At 40.7% G+C, this 22,195-nt stretch overlaps 1 protein-coding gene across 1 annotated transcript in view; it reads left to right on the forward strand.

Moving 5' to 3' along the window:
- Positions 1-22,195, forward strand: part of HYDIN (HYDIN axonemal central pair apparatus protein) — a 445,256-nt gene that overhangs the window by 203,568 nt on the left and 219,493 nt on the right. Inside the window, exons 14-19 of the mRNA XM_060083501.1 lie at positions 4,015-4,082; positions 11,188-11,423; positions 13,914-14,014; positions 16,211-16,346; positions 19,026-19,190; positions 20,588-20,740. Of these exons, the coding sequence (XP_059939484.1) occupies positions 4,015-4,082; positions 11,188-11,423; positions 13,914-14,014; positions 16,211-16,346; positions 19,026-19,190; positions 20,588-20,740 (859 nt within the window). The remainder of the gene's footprint in view (positions 1-4,014; positions 4,083-11,187; positions 11,424-13,913; positions 14,015-16,210; positions 16,347-19,025; positions 19,191-20,587; positions 20,741-22,195) is intronic.

Consider the following 22,195-nt stretch of genomic DNA (forward strand, 5'->3'; position numbering starts at 1 on the left):
TCAGGGAGATGCAAATCGAAACCATAATGAGATACAACTTCACACCCACGTGGATGGCTATAATTTAAAAAATGGAAAATAACAAGTGTTGGAGAGAATGTAGAGAAGTCAGAACCTTCATACACTGATGATGGGAATGTAAAATGTACAGCCACTTTGGAAAACAGTCTGACAGGTTTTCTCAAGTAAATGTTGAGTTACCATATGACCCAGCAATTCCATTCCTAGATACATACCCAAGAAAAATGAAAATATAAATCCATACAAAAACTTGTACATGAATGTTTTATTACAGCATTATTCATAGTAGCCAAAAAATCCAAGTGTCTACCAACTGATGAATGGATAAACAAAATGTGGTCTATCCACACAATGGAATGTTATTAAGACCATAAAAAGGAATGAAAAAAGAAAGAAAGGATGTACATGCTACAACATGGTACAGTGAATGAACCTTGAAAATGCAATGACAAGTGAAAGAAGCCAGTCACAGAAGACCATATATTGTATGATTCCATTTATGTGAAATGTCCAGAGAGAGTAAATCTGTATATGGATAGGAAGTAGATTAGTGGTTGCTTAGGGCCAGGGGTGGAGGTGGGAGATAGAGGGTGATAGTTAAAGGGTATGGGGTTTCTTTTTGAGGTGATGGGAATGTTCTGAAGTTAACCCAGGTGGTGGTTGCACGTATATGTGAATACTATACAAAAACCATTGACTTATACACTTTATTTATTTATTTTTTTTTTTCTTTTTGCGGTATGTGGGCCTCTCACTGTTGTGGCCTCTCCCGTTGCGGAGCACAGGCTCCGGATGTGCAGGCTCCGGATGCGCAGGCCCAGCGGCCATGGCTCACGGGCCCAGCCGCTCCGCGGCATATGGGATCCTCCCAGACCGGGGCACGAACCCGTATCCCCTGCATCGGCAGGCGGACTCTTAACCACTTGCGCCACCTGGGAGGCCCTGACTTATACACTTTAAATGGTTGAATTGTATAGCATGTGAATTATATTTCAATGAGGCTGTTATTTTTTAAAATTTCCAGGAGCCTATAATTCATTCATTTCATGGGTGAATTTTTTAAACCTCTGATCTCTTCTCCTGAAGATCCCAAACTAGTAATGCATGTCACTAGCAATGTCTGAATAGGTTAGGGTCTACTTGGTTTTTCCACTGTGAATAGTAGGGTTTAGGAATCTCCTAGGAACTTACAAGTAAACTTGGACTAGTTAATACTCCAGGTGCTCTCTGGAGGTTAAGTCTCTTGTTTTATCCTTTGCACCTTACCATTCACACCACTCCCATGCCACTTTCTTATTTTGGATGTTCATTCCTTGTTTCTTTCAAAGGAAAGGAAAGTCTGACTGTGGAAAGAATGCTTATGTTCATCCTAAAACTAATCACAAATTGCTAAGAGAAATACTCTTGTCTAAATTGCATTTGTCCAAAGTGTTCTAGCGCTTCAAACCACAAACAATAATTTTGAAAACTTGGCAAATATCTAGTGTCACAAATAAATGTCTAATGATAAAGCGTGAAATACACGTATAATTTATTATTTATTTCCAGCTCCACACAGTAATACTGATTTTACTTACGACTTTGCCAGGAACTCTTTCTTGGGCCTTATGGTCCAAGAAGTCTCTATAAAGTTAATATTGTGGATTCTGTAATTTTGTTTCTTATTCTTTTATTGTTGGGTAATCTTCTTTCCTTAGTACCACATAATTTTGGCTAGTATGCCTTGAAAGATCAGAACAGTTGCTGTTTCTATTGATTTCTCCAGCTGCATGACACAGTATTTTAAGTGGTTGGATAAACAGCACTGTAAAGTTAATGTGATTTTTTAAATTACCCATGAACAGTTTTGTTCCCTCCTATTTTTACATATGTGACTTTATACAGTTTAACTGTAGCATGTTTCGCATTCAACCCGTTTCACATAACATCATAATTCAATCACTCTCTTAGTCTTTAAAATTCTAATTTTAACAGACCATGGCATTGATGGAGGGCACCATCTTGGCAGAGACTGTCCCAATGTTCAAGATCCCTGTTTGAATGAATGTGACAGTATCTAAGTCCAGTTGGTATTCAGCTGCAGTTCCCCTAGTTACATGTGCCTTTGAACAAATGTGATTTAACTCTGTTTTTTTTTTCTACTTCTACACTGATTAAATGACTGCTTTGTGCAGTTTTGTGATCTTTCTTATTTCTTTAGGCTTTTGTGCTTTTCAGACACTTTTGATCTATTTGTTACTTTGGCCCTGCCAAAACTTCTTTTACAAGTCAAGTATCTAATCTGTAGGCTCCTTTGACTTATCTCAGCTGGATCCTAATTCCTTGCTAGGTACCAGCTGCTCCTTTTGAAGCCACTTTGGATCATTAGCATGAAATAGAATAGATGGTCCTGGGAAAGGCTTTTAGAATTGAAACTTGGTGCATTGAGTCTTTGTTGTCATCTCTCCTCCCAGGCTTTCAACAGCCTCTCACCACATTATAATCAGATCTCTAGCAGCCGAAAGTATCACTAGGGCACCAAGTGCATTCAGCATGGTGTGACACACCTACATCACCAACATCAGGATCTGGGTGAATTAGGAGACTCATGCTCAGTGGGGTTTCTGGTATTCGTGTGTCTATAACTTTTAAAAGCTTGGCACATAGATGGGGAATTATTTCAGTTCTTACCTTTGGTCTAGAGATTTTAGGGACATGGACCATGGAGAAAGACAAGAAAAAACAAATATCTGATATATTGGCTTTCTATTGCTGCTGTAATAAATTACTACAAACATAGTAGCTTAAAACAATACAGATTTGGGAGGGGATATGGGAACATATGTATATGTATAACTGATTAAATTTGTAAAATAAAAAAAAAGAAAAAAAAACAATACAGATTTATTACTTTACAGTTCTATAGATCTAAAGTCCAACACGGGTCTTATTGCGCTAAAATCAAGGTGTTGGCCAGGGCTGTGTTTCTTTCTGGAAGCTCTAGGGGAGAATCCATCTCCTAACCTTGTTCAGCTTCTTGAAGCTGCCCATGGTCTTTGGCTCATGGTCTGCCTCCTCTATCTTCAAAGCCAGCAAAGGCTGGTTGAGTCCTTCTCACATTGCCTCACTCCTACCTCCTCTTCTGCCCCCGTGTTCTAATTTTAAAGACATTTGTGATTACATTGAGCCCACCTGGATAATTCAGGCTAATCCCCTTATCTTAAGATCAGTTAATTAGCAAACTTAATTCCTTCTGCCACCTTAATTACCGTTTACCATGTAACCTAATATATTCACAGATTGTGGGGATTAGCACATAGACATCTTTGGGGACCATTTACTATCTACCACACCTGAAGTCAGTTAGAAGCTGTAGAATCTCTCTATTGCTTATTTTAAGCTAGAGTGTCACTTCAAGATCATGAACCTTGTATGAGAGGGAAACAGAACAGCAACAGTTAAAGAGTCCTTAAAGGCCACCTGTTCCAGTCTTCTCTTTTGTACGTTAGGAAAAGAAACTGAGGCCTACAGAGGTAAAGTGATTGGCCAAGATCACAGCTAGTTGGTGGTAGGAACTGGATTAAAACAGTTTTTTAAAAGTGTGGGCCAAGGAATACTGGTATCATTGTTAGTCTTTGATGTCTTATTATATGATTAGACCTATAATTTTTTCTTGCCTGAGTTAATAAATTTTCATGATATGTGTCTCATCCACATTAACATTTTGTGCCATTAGTTCAGTGATGTGTCTGTGCCTCATCACTGATAGCAATATGGTGGTAAGTTAACCATAGCATCATTTGCTAAAACCCAAAGGTTTGAGAGTGGAAAAGGAATTTTCAGAACCATTGGGATAGACCATCATCTCACAGTTTCCTTAAGTCCTAGATGATGCTGTAATTGATTTAATGCTAAATTATGGTTTTCAGTACTTATCTCTACCCACTTCTTGATTGTTACCTTGAATTCACTGGATTCCCTTTCCACTCCCTTAACTTGTATTCCTCCTTTCAGAGGCTGTGTCATTGGACCCACCTTCCATTTTAATGTTCCTGCTCTGCATTTTGGTGATGTTTCCTTTGGTGAGTACTTTTCCATTTTAAATTAGAAATTGAGAAGAATTACTTTTCCCTCCACATGGAAGGAGGAAAGTTTACAAAGAACTTCTCTTACCATTCTGTGTGGGTAATAGCTAAGAGGGTTTAGAATTGTTCTTCCTCTGCAGAATTTTGGTGCTGTTTCCTAGCTTATAGGTGAATGTTATAGCCATGTCTCCTGGATACTAGTAGTTGTCAGGCCATGGCTGTCCCCCCTCTTCCTGCAGTGGAACAACAGAAAGCTTTATGCTTTATTCCACTGTCTTAACATTCTGAACATTCTGTTTATATGCAGATTCTGATTTGCCACTTTGGCTACACAGCAACCTTTCCACAAAGATGCTCTCAGGTTTAAAGTGAGCTCAGTGGTGGTTTAATTCAGGTGTTTTATCACTCCAAATTGATGACTCTTCTATATGTTTGTATAGTCTTTTTACTCAATTGCTTCCCTGAGTCATTTTCTCCCATCTAAACTTCCCCAATAATAAAAATGATAATAACAGCAGTGGCAGCAAAATTACCCATTAATTGGTTCTTTCTTGTAGTCCAATTACTGCTAAGTAATTACATGAGGTACTACATTTAAATGTTTTAGCAATCCTAGGGGAAGGCACTCTTTAAGGTCCCCATTTTAGAGTTGGACGAACTGAGCATTGGAACAGTTTAATAACTCCCAAAGTTCACACAGCGGTGGCAGAATTAGTATTTCAATTGAGATCTGTCTAAATCATATACTGTCAACTTGGGTGTTGAGAGTTGCCCCCAGAGAGGCAAAAATTGGCTCTTGGGTATTGAAAAAACTTAGACATAACAATGGTTTGTGTTTCTTCAAAGTTCCACCCTGCCCAACAAAATCTTTTTCCTTAGTATTTAATTTCTCTCGTTAGGTAGAAATTGTCTAATTTAAATCATAGTTAATTAACTGATTTGACTTGATATAAAATTAATTTATCACAGTGGTTCTTTTTAGGAGGTGATGACTTTAAAAAATTGAGAAACCCTAGTCTAAATCTTTATTCCATAATTCTTTCCATTTTGCTCTATTCTTTCCCATTTTGACTTTCAGTTCTCTTGCTTCATTTCAAGTAGGCCTGTCTAACTTGGGGAAAAATAGTTCTCTAGAAAAAGCTGATTCATAATGCCTTTATCAGTTGCTTTAACATTTGGGTGTTATGAAAGTTTCTAAAACTCAGAATATATTTATTTATACAATGCTCCCACCCTGATCTACATTATATTGGGTAAGGCACATACCATAGGAAAATCTATATAAATGAAGTTGAATGTCTGTTCATATAGAATGTGAAAATGGCTGGAGAGATGTTACAGATTTGTAGAGCATATTTGAATGATAGACTCTTTTGAAGGAAAATGCAAGTGACCTACAACTTAAGGGTAACTGTGACTGATGCACAATAAGAGGGGAGTTTGTGTACCCAGAGACCTATGCAGTGTACTCCAAACACTTCAGACTGAGTCCATGGAGAGCTCTGAGCACCTGGTGCCCACAGCAGCATACCCTTCCACAGTCATTTAAACACGAAAGTCCAGTCCAAGTACATTTGGAAGATGTGCCCTATGTCGTATGCCCTGGAGGGAAAAAACAAGTGAAAGTAAGCACCTCAAATCAGTTACTCCAAGAAATCTCCACTGACTTATTGTCTAGAATGTGCCCTATTGCTCAGCTCTGACATGTTAATGTAAATACTGTGCCAATGATAAGCCAATTATTGAACCCCATGAATATCTGAAATGCTTTTATCTAGAATCCAAACATTTTAAAACATCAAAGCCCCTAATAGTACATTTCCATGGAATATGGCAAATGTATATCCCCAAGATGCCACTGATTTACTCAAAATGCTGTATTTGATATTGGCAAGCTCTGGGTCACACAGTGGGTAAAACCATGTATGCATGCTCCAAGGCTAGGTAGGTTTTTCCAGTAACAGTCTTCCATTTGGTCCTCTCTTATCCCTAAGGATACAGGAAAGGCCATCACTGGGTAATTTATTCATAGTTTCCTTTCGCTATAGAGATAATAATCAACAGCTGTTCCTCATAGTTGGTCCAGCTAGAAGTTTTGGTAACTAGCTTGGGTGAGAATTAGAAATAGTTTATTTTCCTTTTGTATTATATCTTACTGAACTATTTGATGATACAGCAGCTAGACTCTTATGATATAAGAGACTAGAAGACACTTCAGAGCCATGACCCAAGATTTCCCAAGTCTGAGATATGAGAACTTACCCTCCTGAGTCCACCTTCAAAACCCAAGTTGCGTTTTCTTTTAGTTTGGATATGGATTCCTTAATCTTCTCTGCATTGTGACAGGAAATGTTAATAAAAACATACCCTTTTTCTTGCCAATAGGAAATCTAAGGTTTTCAAAACACCGGGTTCAGTAAATTCAAGCTACTTTGCTGTGCTTCTGGATTCTTCACTGAAATGGCCAAAGTTAGGGGCAGTTTTGTAATAATCTTTCAAAATTGTCTTATGTTATATTTTCAAATTCCAGAGTTGGAACTAAAGTCCTCATGACTCCAACACAAAGTATCACTTATTTCTCCAGGTAGATTGGCCTCCTATCACAAAGAAACATGGTTCTTAGGAGAGTTATTTATTTGAAACTATACTCTAAGAAGTGTATATAGTTAATCCCAGATTCAAAAGAGAAATCAACTGTTACAGGAGTCAGCCAGAAATTGGAGGACTTTTTTAGTTATTTCAGGATGACAGATGTATTGTGTGGAGTTAAACGAGGTCTTCAGAGACTGTTGTAGAGCTGGGGAGTACATTAAGCTAACTAAAGTTGGTAGTATGGTCCCCATATTGGCAAGAAGCCCCATTCCTGAAGAGGCATCTGTTACAGGCTAGTGTTGGAGACATGGCATTTACTTGCTTAGAGATGAAGATCTAGATTTGGCATCAGGGTCTGTGGGGATCAATGATGTTAGGATATTATAAATACCATAAAGTAGGTGAGAGGTGATAGTACTGTTGGTTGGCATCTAAAATATTTAAAGTATGGCTGTGAGGGTTTTGATTGGATGTTGGATGACTTGTCTAATAATTAATTAGTTTGACTGAAGCTACAGTATCATGAGAGAATTAAATTACAGAATTTGGGTGGTGATTGTCCCTGAAGGAACACTGAGGCTTTGATAACTCCTCAGATTGGTCAAAGAATAAAATGGACCAAGTCATAACTGATATTATGCCAGGTGATAGACCAAAAGGAGCAGGATAAGTATCTGCAAAGTCACTATTTTTCAGGAGGCACAAGAATTTGCTGAATGAGAATAAGGAATTTGGAAGGCTCCAGGCTTTCAGTGAACTTGACCATTGGATAATTTGGACAGAGAAGTTAGGGTTTGAGGTTAGAGTTGTTGGGATAAATAAATATAAGCATCAAAAAATATACATGATAGTTGTCTCTTCCATGGCCAGGTATGAACTAGCAGTATTTTACTCAAGGGGAAGTATTTAAATTGACTTTAGGAGAGTGTAAAGTGGAGAGTCAGAGCCAAAGCTTAATTGTCGTGATCATAGAAAGTTCTTAGAAAGGTTGGCAGAAGATATTATAGTAGGCATGGGCAAAGCCTAGACCCGAATAAATTATTAACAGTAAGGGAGACACAATAGGGGATATCAGAGTTGTTATGACTTTTTGAAAGTAAATAGAGAATAATATGGCAGAATGATAAAGAAGGAAAGTATACAAGGGAAAGTATGAGAATCAGTAATGCCTGGTATGTAGCAAAGTCTTGTTCCATCACTCTTGAGCAGAGTCTTTCTATTTCATGTAGAGTCTGCTTGTTCCCAGGAGCTTGGAATAGCAATCTGTTGCTGAAGGTCATCAATTTCTGGAAGTTTTTTTTTTTTTTTTTTTTTTTTTTAGCAAACTTCCATTTAAGATTTCCAGTAAGAGTCATTTTCTACGTCTTCAGCCAGTAATTCAGTTTCTTTGGGCGTTTTTTTACCCAAAGGCTCACCTCTTAATTAACTGCAGGGTCAGTTGTTAGAAGGCTCTAAAGAAGACTACTGATATATTTTTTTTTGATTTTTGAGGTTGAAAGAGGGAGAGTTTCTGAGGGTGAGTTTTTTGGGAAGATTTCTTGAACTTATAGATGAGCTGGTTCTTGACAATGTTTAGTTATGTCTGTATTAAGCAAGCTTGATTCAGATTGATAAAAGACTTGTAATCCCATGGGTCTTCTAGTTATTACTTCCTAGGGTGAATAGTCTGAGTTCTAGAGGGAGCTAAACTGGTCTGATGGACATTAGAACCAAAGGTAAAACTCTTCACCAAAGAACTCCAAGAGCCTCAGAGAACTTGGCCAGTTTAAGATCAAAAATACTATTTTTGTGTTCTACATTTCCCAAGGATTGTAATTGTGAATTTTTTTTATCACATGGTTAACACACTGTAAGATTCTTTATAACTCTTCTATGTAAGGCTGGTATTCCCTAGGTGGGAAAGTTATAGAGTACAATGTCTTAGTCACATTTATGGCAGCGACCTTTCTGTATAGGAAAGCTCAAATCCATCTCAAGAATTTACAGACAATTACAACAACATATTTTAACTGTATAATTTCGGCACAGCCCATCTGTATTTGAAAGGTTCTTTGGAGTATGATTTAGACCCACAACTCCCTGCACAGTTTTCCTGGAATATGATAGCAGAATGTAAGGCAGAAGCCAGCCACATCCCCAGTTACAGAGGAGAAATTTTCCTATCAACTCTTATTCAGAAATTATCTCATCTCTTTTATGACGGGACCTGTGGTATAAGATTTTTGTCAAAGACCAGCTCATACTTCGGGGCACGTCATAGTTGGTGTGCCAGAGGCCATTAACACGAACAGAGGATCCCAATTTTAGGTAATGTTTGTTTTCTAAGTCTGAATTTTTTATGTTCAGAATGGATTGTGCAAATTGTGCTTATTGATCTCCCATATTGTGAATTATTTCTGTAGACAGCTACAGAAGTACCATTTGTTTTGCACAATGTTCTGATAACACATTTCCCTTTGCTTTGTGGAGATTTTTATTTTACTAGAAAAATTAGGAATCCATTGTCTAAAATAGCCCGTGAATCCCAAAAAGTCTTATCAATTGTAATTTAATTTTTGGTCTTGAGTATTGCTGAATCAGTTTCATTGTAATTTAATTTTTGGTCTTGAGTATTGCTGGATCAGTTTAACACTCAGCTAGGGTCCATTCTTAGTAGAGAGACAATGTTCCAAATAACGTACCACGTTTTGTCAGAAATGGAATTTTTCCTTTGCAGCCTTGTGATCTTTTGCCCCTAGTTTCCTTAAGTTTAGTTTCTTTTTAGGGGCTTTCCAGATCAGGTGACAATACACATACTGAATGAGAATCAATGAGACTATCATCTTTTAAATCATTATTTAAGTACCAGGAGAGGTATGAAGGTGTCTCTTTGTATCTTTGAGGCATTCTGGCCAAGCATGTTGTTAATTATTCCAAGAAAAGGCACATACGTGTTGTTGGTTGTTTTTTTTTTTTATGTACTAGGTGCTAAAGAAGGGAGTATAGAGGTCTACACTGTAAATTACTTGCATTCAGTTGGACTACAGATAGGGTAGTAATTCAGATTTGGTGCAGCCAGAAACCTAGGAATAACATTTGTGTTAATGAGCCTTCAGGCTTTAATAAAATAATATCCCTTTTCTTCAGGCTCCTAGATAAGCAATATGGGATATTACAAGTAGTTGTACAAGGAATTGTTCTAGTTATGAGGTTGTAGTTGGCTTTATTCTCAGAAAAACTTCTAGCTTCAGGGAAGAAGTCTGGGCAATGGTTTGGAAAGACCTGTCTGAATCTTTATAGGATCCACTTCCATAATACACCCTATGTTTGAACAGTATTTATCCCATAAATGGTCAGGTAAAACAAGAGTCATTGTTGGGAAAGTTCAGAAAAGTCAAATGTAGTGATTACATGATTGTGAAACTGACTTTCTAGAAATACCTCTGGAATTTCCAAGAATAATCTTTCAAGTGCCCTTAATCAGACAGTTCTTTTTCCATAAAAGATCTCTTCCAAGTAGATTGGCAGGTGCAGAATCACAAAGGAGACATGAATGTGTTTCTTCCAACAGTCCTAATGTGTAGACAAAAGCTCAGACATGGGGTGAAGTAGATCGGTTCAAAATATCCCCAGCAGTACTGCAGTGATTACTTCAGGAGGCCGATTGTATTTTATCACAGTAGTGTTCAACATAGAAAGAGAAGTGTTTACATCCAGTAGAAATATGCATATTTGTTCTCTTATGGGTGTAGATCATTCTTGTTTTGAAAATGGTAGCAGATACATTGGCCACCTAGGGAATCCAAAATCAGAGTTCAGTTTATTGTTTACCAGGCAAGTAGGATCCACATCTCTAGGAAAGGAACATGAGTCTCCCTGAACTGAATGTAGGAGGGCTAGAAATAACATTAAAAAGCAGCTTTGTCTAAGGGAGGCGAAAGCCGATGTATTAGTCTCTGGTTGGCTCAAAAGTAGATCGTAAAGTCTCTCTCAGGAGAGGCTATTATTCTATTTTGTGTCATCGACCCTGAGAACATGAGCCTCAGACAAGTCTAGGATGAATTATATAATGTCTTGGCAGGCTCTGGGTCACACAGCAGGCAAAACTGCAGAGGCTTCTCCCTTCACACACTGGCAGATAAAAAGAGCAAATATAACTCTGTTCTTTGGGAAAAAATCTGTATTTCTATGTGAAAATTAATTGCACAATGTGTTTCTAGAATATTACTCAGCAAACTGATTATAGAGACTGCCTCTAGAGAGGGGTCTGGATGTTGATGGAGGGGTTTGTTTCATGTCTATTGTTGTTACAGAGTAAATGCATAGTAAGTATTCACTGAATGAATGAATGAGTGAAATGCATTTATTGATTGTGCAACTGAAAACAATACTGGGGAGAGTTGGAATTAAGCAAGTAGTGTTGAAGTGCATAGACAATTCATTTAAGAGGTTTGGCAGTGCAAGGGGAGGTTGAAGTTAAAGGGAAGCTCTTGTGGGGCTTTTATTTCTCACCTTACATTTTTTTTTCCAGGGTTTCCTCATACCTTGATATGTTCCCTCAATAATACCTCCTTGGTCCCCATGACCTTCAAACTGCGTGTGCCTGGGGATGGTGTTGGCCATAAAAGCATTTCAAGTTGTGAGCAGTATTCAGACAACAAAAAATCATATTGGAACAAGGATGAAATACCTGTAATGAGACCAAAGGAATTCACCATCACCCCCAACTGTGGCACCATTCGCTCCCAAGGATTTGCTGCTATCAGGGTAAAGTGCACAGCCTTCCAGCACATGTGGCCAAGCAGCTGAACTGTCAAATAGTTATTGGGACCACATCTAGAGTTTGCTTTATATGCCCAGTGTCAATGGGAGGGAGTGCCTCTAATTCACATAGAAAAGTGAGTCTATGTCTGTAAGGAAATAAACTACTGTAGCAAAAGAAACCAGATCAAATATATTGGGCAAAAGCGCTGACACTGCTCCAGTGGGTTTCCATCAATCTAAATGCATTGCCTTTACCATAACAGTGGATTCTAGCAATTTCTGCTGAAACCACTGCTCTAAACAGATAGTACGCCTATCAGTACTAACATAAAAATATTTAATAACTCGTTGATAATTAGGTCCTACGTTAGACTCACATCATTTATACCACTAAGTATCCAGATTTATGCCACAGATGATATCCAGTTTATTCATATTTTTAATCTGCATCTGGGCTTCATGGCGAATGTGGATGTGATATTCCTAACAGTGCTTTATATTAAGGTCCACAGTGTGATGCTTTGCTTATGGCCTCACGGTGCCACCAGCAGAATTATTTCACAGCTAACTGAGAAAGATTTTAGCTGTCTTCCCTCACTTACTTTTGCTTCTCCAAACAGTTAGGTCTAGCAATACTGAAGGCTGCTAAATTTAAATGATTTGATCTTTTCTGGAAAAAGAAAAAAGTAAGACTTCATAGCTAAGGTTATAGTTTTCTCTTTAGTCATTACCTTTGAATATTTAATTCAGCTATGGTTTTATCCCCCAGATTTGCTTTTAATGCTTCATAATATCTCACCATGAATCTACTCATCCTAAATCTATTCTGGGAGTTTTCAGCTCTTCTAAGGACTTCTCCACGGATCCAGTGAGGTTTGATCTCACACATCGTTGTAATTTCCCAGTGTTGCTCTCTCAGTCTGTTTGGGCTGCTACTACAAAATACCAGAGACTGGGTAGCTTGTAAACATCAGAAATTTATTCTTTACAATCTGCAAGCTGGAAGTCCGAGGTCAGGGTGCCAGCATGGTAGGGTTCTGGTGAAGGCCCTTTTTCAGGTGGCAGACTGCCGACGTCTTCTTGTATCCTCACATGATGAAGGGGCAAGGGAGCTCTCGGGGGCCTATTTTATAAAGACACTCATCCTGCTCACGAGGGCTCCACCCTCATGACCTCATCACCTCCCAAGGGCCTCACCTCCTAATACCATCACATTGTGAGTTAAGATTTCAGCATGTGAATTTGGGGCCAGAGGTGGGGACACAATCATTCAGATCAGAGCAGTTGCTAACTGTGACTTGCCCAGGAAGAAGTGCAGCTGCAATGAGTTAATTTATTTTTTACTTAGTAATGCTTAGCTTACATATTACCTACCATTCCCCCACTTTTTTGGGGCTTCTCCCAGGCTAGTACAGGAAGATTTTAGAAGACAGAGCATCTATCTAGGAGCCTTCTGCCAGAACCACTTGTTCTAACCATAGCTCAGAGACATAAACAAGGGTTAGAGTCACTCCAGGAATCTGTGCACTGGGGCAGCTGCTTGACTCCAAATCTGACAGGTTTTCCTTCCAAATCGATGACCCCCTCTTTGCTTTATTTTTCCTTTGTATTTTGAAAAGCTTTCTCCAAGCCTCAGTTTTCCCTCCTGATGTGCACTTTAACCACGTCTGTGTGGACTTAAATTTGCATCCAACAATTCCCTTTCCAACCAAAGAAATTTTAATTAGTACCTGATGCATAATTTATAGATAGAAAAGCTGTAACCTACGCCAGAAGCTGTTTTCTACACTTACAAGTATCTCTTCCAGTACAAATCATTTTAAGACAATTAAAAATTGCAACAAGGCTTCAACAGCCTAAATGTCAAGTTTCACAACAGTAAATAAAAACATAGGGTAAAATATACTGGCCAGATGCTGTCCTTGGATTAACCTTTTCTTTGGAGCTTCTTATTTTCTTCTCTAATAATGAATATGGGAGGTGGAGAGGAACGACAAGATTTTGGTTAAAAAAAAAAGGCTATCTAGTTGATTTCTTATGACATTTCTATAACTGACATTTATTTTGCCATAAGAGAAATCTAGCTGTAGTGTTTTATTGGTGTATTGAATTTTCGTAATTTATATAGCCCAGAGTCATAGCGATCAATTTAAATTGCAGTAATTAAAGTTTGTTTGATGTTGCATATCCTTCAGGGCCCTGTTTCCCGTCATGCAGGTGTATGACTCCTTTGATACAAACCCCTTGGAAATCAGCAGACCTATTGTACCGAAAGCCATTTGGTGGTTTCTAACCTGGCCTTTGAAAAACACTCAGCATGCAGTAACCCCGAAACATAGCTTGTTTAACTAAAAATGTAAAATGCCATACATCCCCTAATAAAGTACTTAGAAACTGCGGTCATCAATGTGGTCCTCCCTTGGCCCCTTTCTCCCCTGTGCAGAGGGAGAGCTGGCCTTTGAGAAGAGCAGTTTTTCACCTTGTTCTTTCCAGGTGACCTTATGCTCCAACACTGTGCAGAAATATGAGCTGGCCCTGGTGGTAGACGTGGAGGGCATCGGGGAAGAAGCGCTGGCGCTCTTAATTACAGCAAGGTATCGCACTCACCTGCTTCCTCTTCCCCAGTCTTCCCTGAGCCGCCAGTAATGGGCTCTTTCTCCAGAAGGCAGCACGCCTACAACCAGTTCACACTGTGTTTGTTCTGCTTGCCTGGGAGAGGAGGCTAAATCTGATATTTGAGTGACAAAGCTTTAGAACAGCAAATGCACCTTTGGTGGAGATAAGAGGAGGGGTGCGTGTGTTTTGCAGTGTTAAGAATAACAGTGCTCTTTAATGGGTCTGACTTGCCGTATGTATCACTGACGAGGTTTTAGCAGGAAGAGGTGAACAGTTGCTGTTTTTTAATTTTTATCTTTAAAGATAGTACCCCAGAGTTCTGCAGCTGAAAGGGTGAGGCTCGCAGCCCTGCAGTGGAAGATCCTGCTCCTGGACTCTGTCATTATGACTTTAAGGAAGGCTGCAGGCGGCCCCCACAGTGCGGCCCTCGCTAACATCATAAACCCCTCGGAACCATCACCAACTTGTCTCTCCGTTTTAATAGAGGCAGCAGGGGGCTCTGGAGTCAGGTTAAGATCCTGGCTCTGCCACTTGTGGACTGTGTCCCCTCAACTAAGTTACAGCCTTTCTGGGGGTGGTATGACACTTACTGATGATGACAGTGATCCTAAATAAAATCATTGGCCACACTCTTGCCAAAGCAAACAAATATCCAGATCTGGAACCTGAGAGTGTGTATGAAAATACCATCTGAAGGAAATAGAGAAAGGTACTTATTAAAACTCTGACAATATTCCAATCCCTAGAATTTAGGACTTCCATGAATCTTAGGAAGATGCACCTTAAAGAATGTGCAGCCGGGCTGGTTGGTGGGGCCATCATAACTGGCACCACTTCCTGTGTCTTGGGTTTGAGTGAAGTCAAAGGGCGGCCCTAAAATAAGGTCAAATTCTGCTTAGTATTCCCTCCAGAGACCTAATTCTTTGTTTAAAAACAGTGAAAACTCTTTCATCTGGTCCTCTCTATCCCAAAGTTTGACTTTTTGTCTAGTCTTGCATGTATTTTCTATGTGGGTTTATTCTGATACTTTCCAGCCCCTTTTCCCTGCAGCTCTCAGTAGAAAATCCTGAATTTTTAAGAAAAAGGGGATGGGGGGTTCTAGGAGGCTATGGGTTTCCTACCATGTATTCTCTGTGACCCAGTCGAATACTATCAGTCCTCTCAGCCACAGTGTTTCAAGTAGTAAAGGATAAGCTTTACCAAAATCATTGGGTCAACTGACAACTTCCATTCTAGCTAAAAATGAACACTCATCTTGTGCTAAACCCAAACTTTGAGGTCAACAAGACTCTCTTTCATGTCACTGCTTTTGGTGCAGTCTATAAGAACTGCTCAACATCAATCTCTAAAATTACCTTCATTTTACCTATGAGCAGAATGGGACTCTGGGAGGGAGAGCAGCTTGCTCAAGGCTGCACTTGGTAAGGTCAGTACTTGAACCTGGCTCTGACAGATTCAAACGCTAGCACTCCTCACCATTGCACTATATTGTGATAGTGCAGTAGGGCAGGGCAGACTTCGAGACTTAACAGACACAAAATAAAACCCAAGTCACCTAATAATAGGCCAGCTGCACACACAGGCCTTCCATTCCTCCCTCCCTCTCCCCCATCACACCCCCTCCGCACTGAGCACCACTGTCACAGTGCCAGTTTTGGGTCGAGCAGCTGCCTGAGCCTACTGATCCAAGGCAGTTGTTCTGCATAGGAATTAGAATTATTACCATTATTTAGATGGTGTGAGCTGTTGCTAGTCCTCAGGGGACTTTGACTGGTCCAAAGTGTCACAGCTAGTCAGGACCTCATGCTGGTGGCATTGGCCCTGTTTGTCATGGCAACAGATCCACAACCCTAAGGAATTTGCGCTGTGGGGTCTCTTTGCCAAAGGAAGGCCAAATATGAAAAACAATGGAAATGTTAGTCATTACCCACAGAAGACAGTGTTTAAGGAGTCCTGCTTCTAGCCCTTTTTTGATTAAAAAGTGGTGATTGGGGGCTTATTAGGGAGAGGGATGACAGGAGAGAAGATTTGAAAATGATTAATGTAGTTATTAGAGGAAAACTACTGTGTGACAGTGACAAATGTGTTTAACTTGGGACTCTGTGTCCTCCATATGTAAACAAGCTCTCCCTCCATCCTTTTGAATTCTTTAATGGACTCCTTCCTTCGAGCAGGTGTATTGTACCTACTCTCCGCGTGGTTAATACAGAGGTGGACTTTGGGCGCTGCTTCCTGAAGTATCCATATGAGAAAACAATCCAGCTTGTCAATCATGACGACCTCCCAGGATGCTATCAGGTCCTGCCTCAGGTGAGTTACTCTATCCTTTTTCAGTGTTGATTTTTCTTCAGTTGGGTTCCTTCAGTGAGAAAGAGAAGACCTTTGAAAGAGCCATATTCCTGAGCACATGACCGTGTGTAATTCTAATTTTTAACCATGGGATAACCTGGAGACGGGGTTATAAAGCTACAGCTGGATTGCCACCTGTATGAGTGAGCAGCTGCAGGTGGAAACAGTTGTTAATTTCCCAGGGAAATTGCCTTCTATAAAGAGGGGAAAGGGTCAATTAGGGCAACATGCAGAAGTTGCACTTGCAAATTATTGCCTGTGCATTAACCATGCATGGGAGATGAGGTAGAGCTAGAAGTTTCCATTTATGTCTATGGCCGTGACTTGAACAGAATCACTAAGATATGGTAATGCAATAGTTATAAATGAACTTGTTTGACCAGAAGGCTAGAGATAACATAGGAAGGAGAAAGGAGGAACTGTTTCTTAATGTTTTATGAAATGGATCTGCCCACATGCCATTACACCTAGCTAGGTGGGAGACTAAGCCATTAAACACAGGTGGAAAAAAGATTCAAAAAGATCTGTATAGACTAGAGTAATGAAAGGTGACTAATGAGGTGCACTTTACCAAGGATGAATTTGGGTTTAAAATTCATTTCTGTAAGTAGTACTCTAATAAAAATATATGCAAAAAAATCAAATGGGGGTTTCATTTGGCTGTAAGTTCACAATAAGTTAAAAGACCAGTGAGGTGACTCCATGGTGCAATGGGTAGTGCCATTGGCCTTCCAAAAGACCGATGTTGAGGCCACAGAACCAAGGCAGGTTTAGGCTGCATTGGAGAAACACAATGTTCCACAGCTAAAGGAAGGAGAGAGCGACACATCAAAGCAGTGCTGGAATGTTGTCTTCAGATCTTGACAGGGTATTTTTTAATGGAAACTTAAATTAAAAAAAAAGAATTATGTTTGGAGTAACGAGAATGTCAGTCTCTGTCATCTGGAAATCCAAGTCATATGAGGAGCAAGCACAAAGTCTAATCTGGAACAGAGAATTAGCTGGGATGAAATAGTTCCCACTAGTCAAAGGTCTACTTTGTAAAAAAGGGAATTCGAGTCATTCTGTGGGCGTGTCTCAGACAAAACCAGAAGCCAAGAATGGGGGTGACAGGAGACAACTTTTCTAACTTTCAAGTGTTCAACAGCTGAACAGGCTCGCCCTGCACAATGCACAGTCACCTCAAGAACTCAGAGCAGAGCCTGAGTCACCCAGGGTGATAGGGAAGCTGTTTGTGCACAGCTGGGCTGGGAAAAGGGTGAGGCACTTGCCTCAAGCGCAAAATTTAGGGGAGAGCCAAAACACTCAGTAATCAAGATAGATAATGTTTTCATGCTACACTTGAAGAAACCAAAACTAATACAAAAAATCCATGATAAGTAAGATATCAAAATGTTAGACAAAGGTGGAATCAGTATTACTGATTTTCCTTTGGCCTCGGGGTCCAGGAAGGCTGGGCGGAGCACTGCTGCTGAGGGAGGCTGAGTTAGATTAGGCCAAGCTGGACCAGACCAGGTGCGGAAAGACCACGGGGTGTCCCGGACTAGTGAAACCGGCATGCTCTGGCATTCCCTCTAGGAGCCGGCGCTCTGAGAAGTGTTTCCCAGTTACTCAAACTTATTTGACAATGGGATTTTTAGGGATTTTTAAAGTTTTATTTGTTGTTGTTGCATAAAGGCTTAGTAATATGCTGCAGAACAGGGTTCTTAGGAATGTACGTTCGTAAACAGTGGACAACTTTCCTTCATTCATTCACCTAACTGTTTCCCCACTTAAAAAACATGTACTGGGGCTTCCCTGGTGGTCCAGTGGTTAAGACTCTGTGCTCCCAATGCAGGGGGCCAGGGTTAGATCCCTGGTCATGAACTAGATCCTGCATGCCACAACTAAAAAGGTCCTGCATGCCACAACTAAGACGCGGCACAGCCAAGTAAATAAATATTTAAAAAACAAACCAAAAACAAACAAACGTGTACTGAGCATGTGTTTTGGGCCAGAGAGTGGGCACACATTGAGGAGAGACCCAGGTCGTGCCCAAAGAAGTTTACAGTCCTTGGAGAAGATGGACGCATTGATAGCGCGTGCTGAGGAAAGGGACTGCGGGCTGCTCCCTGAGGGCAGAGCAAGCGCCCAGACTCTGGGGCACTGGGCATCCCTGGGGGTGTAAGGATGAGTGTGCACGCAGGTCAGAGGGTGTGGGCATTCCAGGAAGAGTAACCACAAGTGCAGAGGGTTGGAGGTGGAAACAGTGTCATGTGTTCATGAAGTGCCAGTGGCCTCTACCAATGAAGCGCAAAGGGGTGAAGTGGATGGGGAATAAAGCATGAAGGTGCGGAAAGCCAGTTTAAGAAATTTGGCCATGGGAAGCTGTTGCCCTGAACTAACTCACATTGTGGATGATTTCTGCACTTTGCTGGGTTGCGCACTTTGCATTTGGGGCCTTATGCACACCTCACTTAGCCAAAGTTCCTTCTGGCTGAATTGGGGTGCTCATCCCCATTCACTTGCTTTAATGATGATTCAATTCTAAAAGCCCTCCACAGACTCAGGACAACGCTTGTTTCAAAATGATCTAACGTGCTGTTGATATCATACTGAGCCTGGGGCTTGCTTATCCTTCTGGCTTCTCTGTCCCACCAGGTATATCAGGATGCACCAGCTGTGTTGCTGTCTAGTCCCACCCCCTGTGGGGTCATCCCTCCCAACAGCACCGTTCACATACCTCTGGCCCTGGAGACCCAAGTCCTTGGGGAGTACAGGTCCACAGTTTACATCTCGACCTTCGGGAGCCAGGACCCCCCTATGGTGAGAGCCAATTTTCAGAATTGTAGTTATAATTGCCATGCTTCTTGCCGGACATTCCAGCCTTCGTATGTAAGGCACTCAACATATTTGCATATCCTCTAGTTGTTGGTAGTTCTAGAGTTTTTCATTTTCACTTTGCAGTGGTAAAACACCAGGGCTGTTACTTCGGGAATCTGTCTGTGGTTACATCTAAAAGTGGTGCTTTATAGCAATTGATTTTTCCCATACATACAGACACACTTGACCCCTCTCCAGACCTATTAAATCAGAATCTCTGAGGGAAGAGGACCAGCACAGCTGTATGTTTAACACCCTCCTCAGTTGTTCCTAGTACAAAGCTGGGTATCCCTAGCTTGCTACATGTGGGCTCTGAGATTGGTTTTACTCACTGCTCACCAGATCTTTTCCTGTAGATTATTGGATATATATACAACTATATGCTATTACATATTCTATAATTGGACTTACATCCCAAATTAGCCTACTGAAAGTCTTAGTCTTTCTCCAAGCCTGGGAAGAGAGAGACATGGAAATCTCTCTGCTGCTTGAGCTGAATCGAAGGATGAATCTTGAATCTTGAAGGAAGTTGCCCAACAGACTGTGAATTCCTAGACATCGGGTTTACTTGGAAGCTGGGTGATGTCAACATACATTTGTTTGAAGTGATTCTGATTGCTCAGAGAGTATAATAAACCCAGATTTTGCTTTTATGTCTTCCATATAAGATGACATATGTAAGCCACCTGACTTATAAAGCAACATCACTAAGGCAGGCCAACTGAAAGGTGCCACAGTCCAGGTACCCTTCTAGCCTACAGTGTGCCTGCCCTGCACAGATGCAGCACATGAGAGGGTAGCTTGCTGAGCAGCAAGCACTTTATGAAAGAGAAAGACCCCCTTCCTTGGGCAGACATGGTGCCTGGCCGAGGGCACAGGGCAAGGGGAGGAGAGCAAGGTGGGTTTCAGTCCCCAGCCTGCACAACTTTGAGCAGTGGATGGCCCTATCGCGTTGCTAATACAACAACAGAACTGAGACTCAGTCCAGCCACATCCAACTCTGAAGTGCTGGTCCTTAACCTCTTAAGTGTTCTTGAGGCTGTAGTGCTGAGTGGCATATCAAGGACCATTATTCTGGTTTCCCCTCGGGTGCACGGCTCTGGACTGACCCAGGGAAGTGGATCATTCTTTTAAGGGAGGAATTCCAGGTCTGATCAGCATGGCCATCCCTGTGACCTTTGACCACAGAGTACCAGGGAGAAGGGATGTCAGTTCTAATAAGCACCCTTTTATGTCCCTGCTTTTTATAAAGGGATGCTTAAAAGCTTCTGTTTTAATTTGATTTTAAAGGCCAGCCATTTTCAGCCATTCCTGTGTTCTTTCTCTTACATGGACCGCAGGTATGTCACTTAAGGAGCATTGGAGAAGGCCCAGTTATCTATGTACATCCCACTCAGGTTGATTTTGGCAATATCTACGTCCTGAAGGACTCCCTCAGGATTCTCAACCTGTCTAACCAGTCCTTAATCCCCGCATTATTCAAGGCATGCATGGTGAGTAGATTGTGGAACTGTCCCTGAAAACACAGCTCTGCCTATACCTTTTTTTTTTTTTTTTTGCGGTACTTGGGCCTCTCACTGTTGCGGCCTCTCTTGTTGCGGAGCACAAGCTCCAGACGCGCAGGCTCAGTAGTTGTGGCTCATGGGCCTAGTTGCTCCGCGGCATGTGGGATCTTCCCGGACCTGGGCACGAACCTGTGTCCCCTGCATCGGCAGGCTGACTCTCAACCGCTGCGCCACCAGGGAAGCCCAGCTCTGCCTATATCTTAATAGGCAGTGGCCTTATTTTAGCAACATGCCTTTGAAAATGATCACCAGAAGCAGAGATTTAAATGGTTCAACTGCATTAAACTATGTTATTCTCATCCCCACTTCCTCTTTATTATAATCTTTTTGTTGATTTAGAAACACAATATACATGTAGCTTGGTAAACAAGCCAATGTATTGACTGTAATCCCAGTTCAGGGAGATGCTTCAGAGATCTCCTTACTGAAGTGTTCCTGAGCTCAGCCCCGCACTTCCAGAAAACACTTTTTAAATGTCTCTATAACTGAAAATGCTTCCTTGTATTTAATTTTAAGCCATTTGGCTACAGATTTGTTAGTGTGCTTATTCTATTTTTATTCTCTCTTCCTTCTGGCAGTATTTTAATGTAGTTTATAAGAATGTAGGAAATACAACAAGATGGTAGTTGCCAAAAGTAGAAATTAAAGAACACAGCAAAACAAAGATAGATAGAAAAAAATATACAAATTGGTTCTAGAATTGAGTCTATCTTATTTCTGTGTATTTTATAATGACACTTAGATCCGCTAGTCTTCTATAAGCTAATTTTTTAAACAGAGATACCAATTTTTTGCAGAATTTAGGAATTTCTAATCCAGTAATTGAAACTATTCTTGATATTAGAAGTTTTCTAAATTTAAATATAAAACTTAAAATAGTATAGCCTTTCTCCTATTTCCAAATTAATTGACATTTGAATGAGTGCTAACATTTGGTTTCAGCATTTGTCAGATATTTCTTTTTTTTTTTTAATTTTATTTATTTATTTATTTATTTGCTTTTGGCTGTGTTGGGTCTTCGTTTCTGTGTGAGGGCTTTCTCTAGTTGCGGCGAGCGGGGGCCACTCTTCATCGCGGTGCGCGGGCCTCTCACTGTTGCGGCCTCTCTTGTTGCGGAGCACAAGCTCCAGACGCGCAGGCTCAGTAGTTGTGGCTCATGGGCCTAGTTGCTCCGTGGCATGTGGGATCTTACCAGACCAGGGCTCAAACCCGTGTCGCCTGCATTGGCAGGCAGATTCTCAACCACTGTGCCACCAGGGAAGCCCCTGTCAGATATTTCTGAAAAATCAATTATTGTTAACTTTATAAAATATCAGAGGGAATAGGATCATAATTTTCTATGGACTTGTAATGGCTCCTCAGAGTCATTGGTCCCAACTAGGA

The sequence above is a fragment of the Mesoplodon densirostris genome, chromosome 19 (genome assembly GCF_025265405.1).
Source record: "Mesoplodon densirostris isolate mMesDen1 chromosome 19, mMesDen1 primary haplotype, whole genome shotgun sequence".
Taxonomy (NCBI): Eukaryota; Metazoa; Chordata; class Mammalia; order Artiodactyla; family Ziphiidae; genus Mesoplodon; species Mesoplodon densirostris.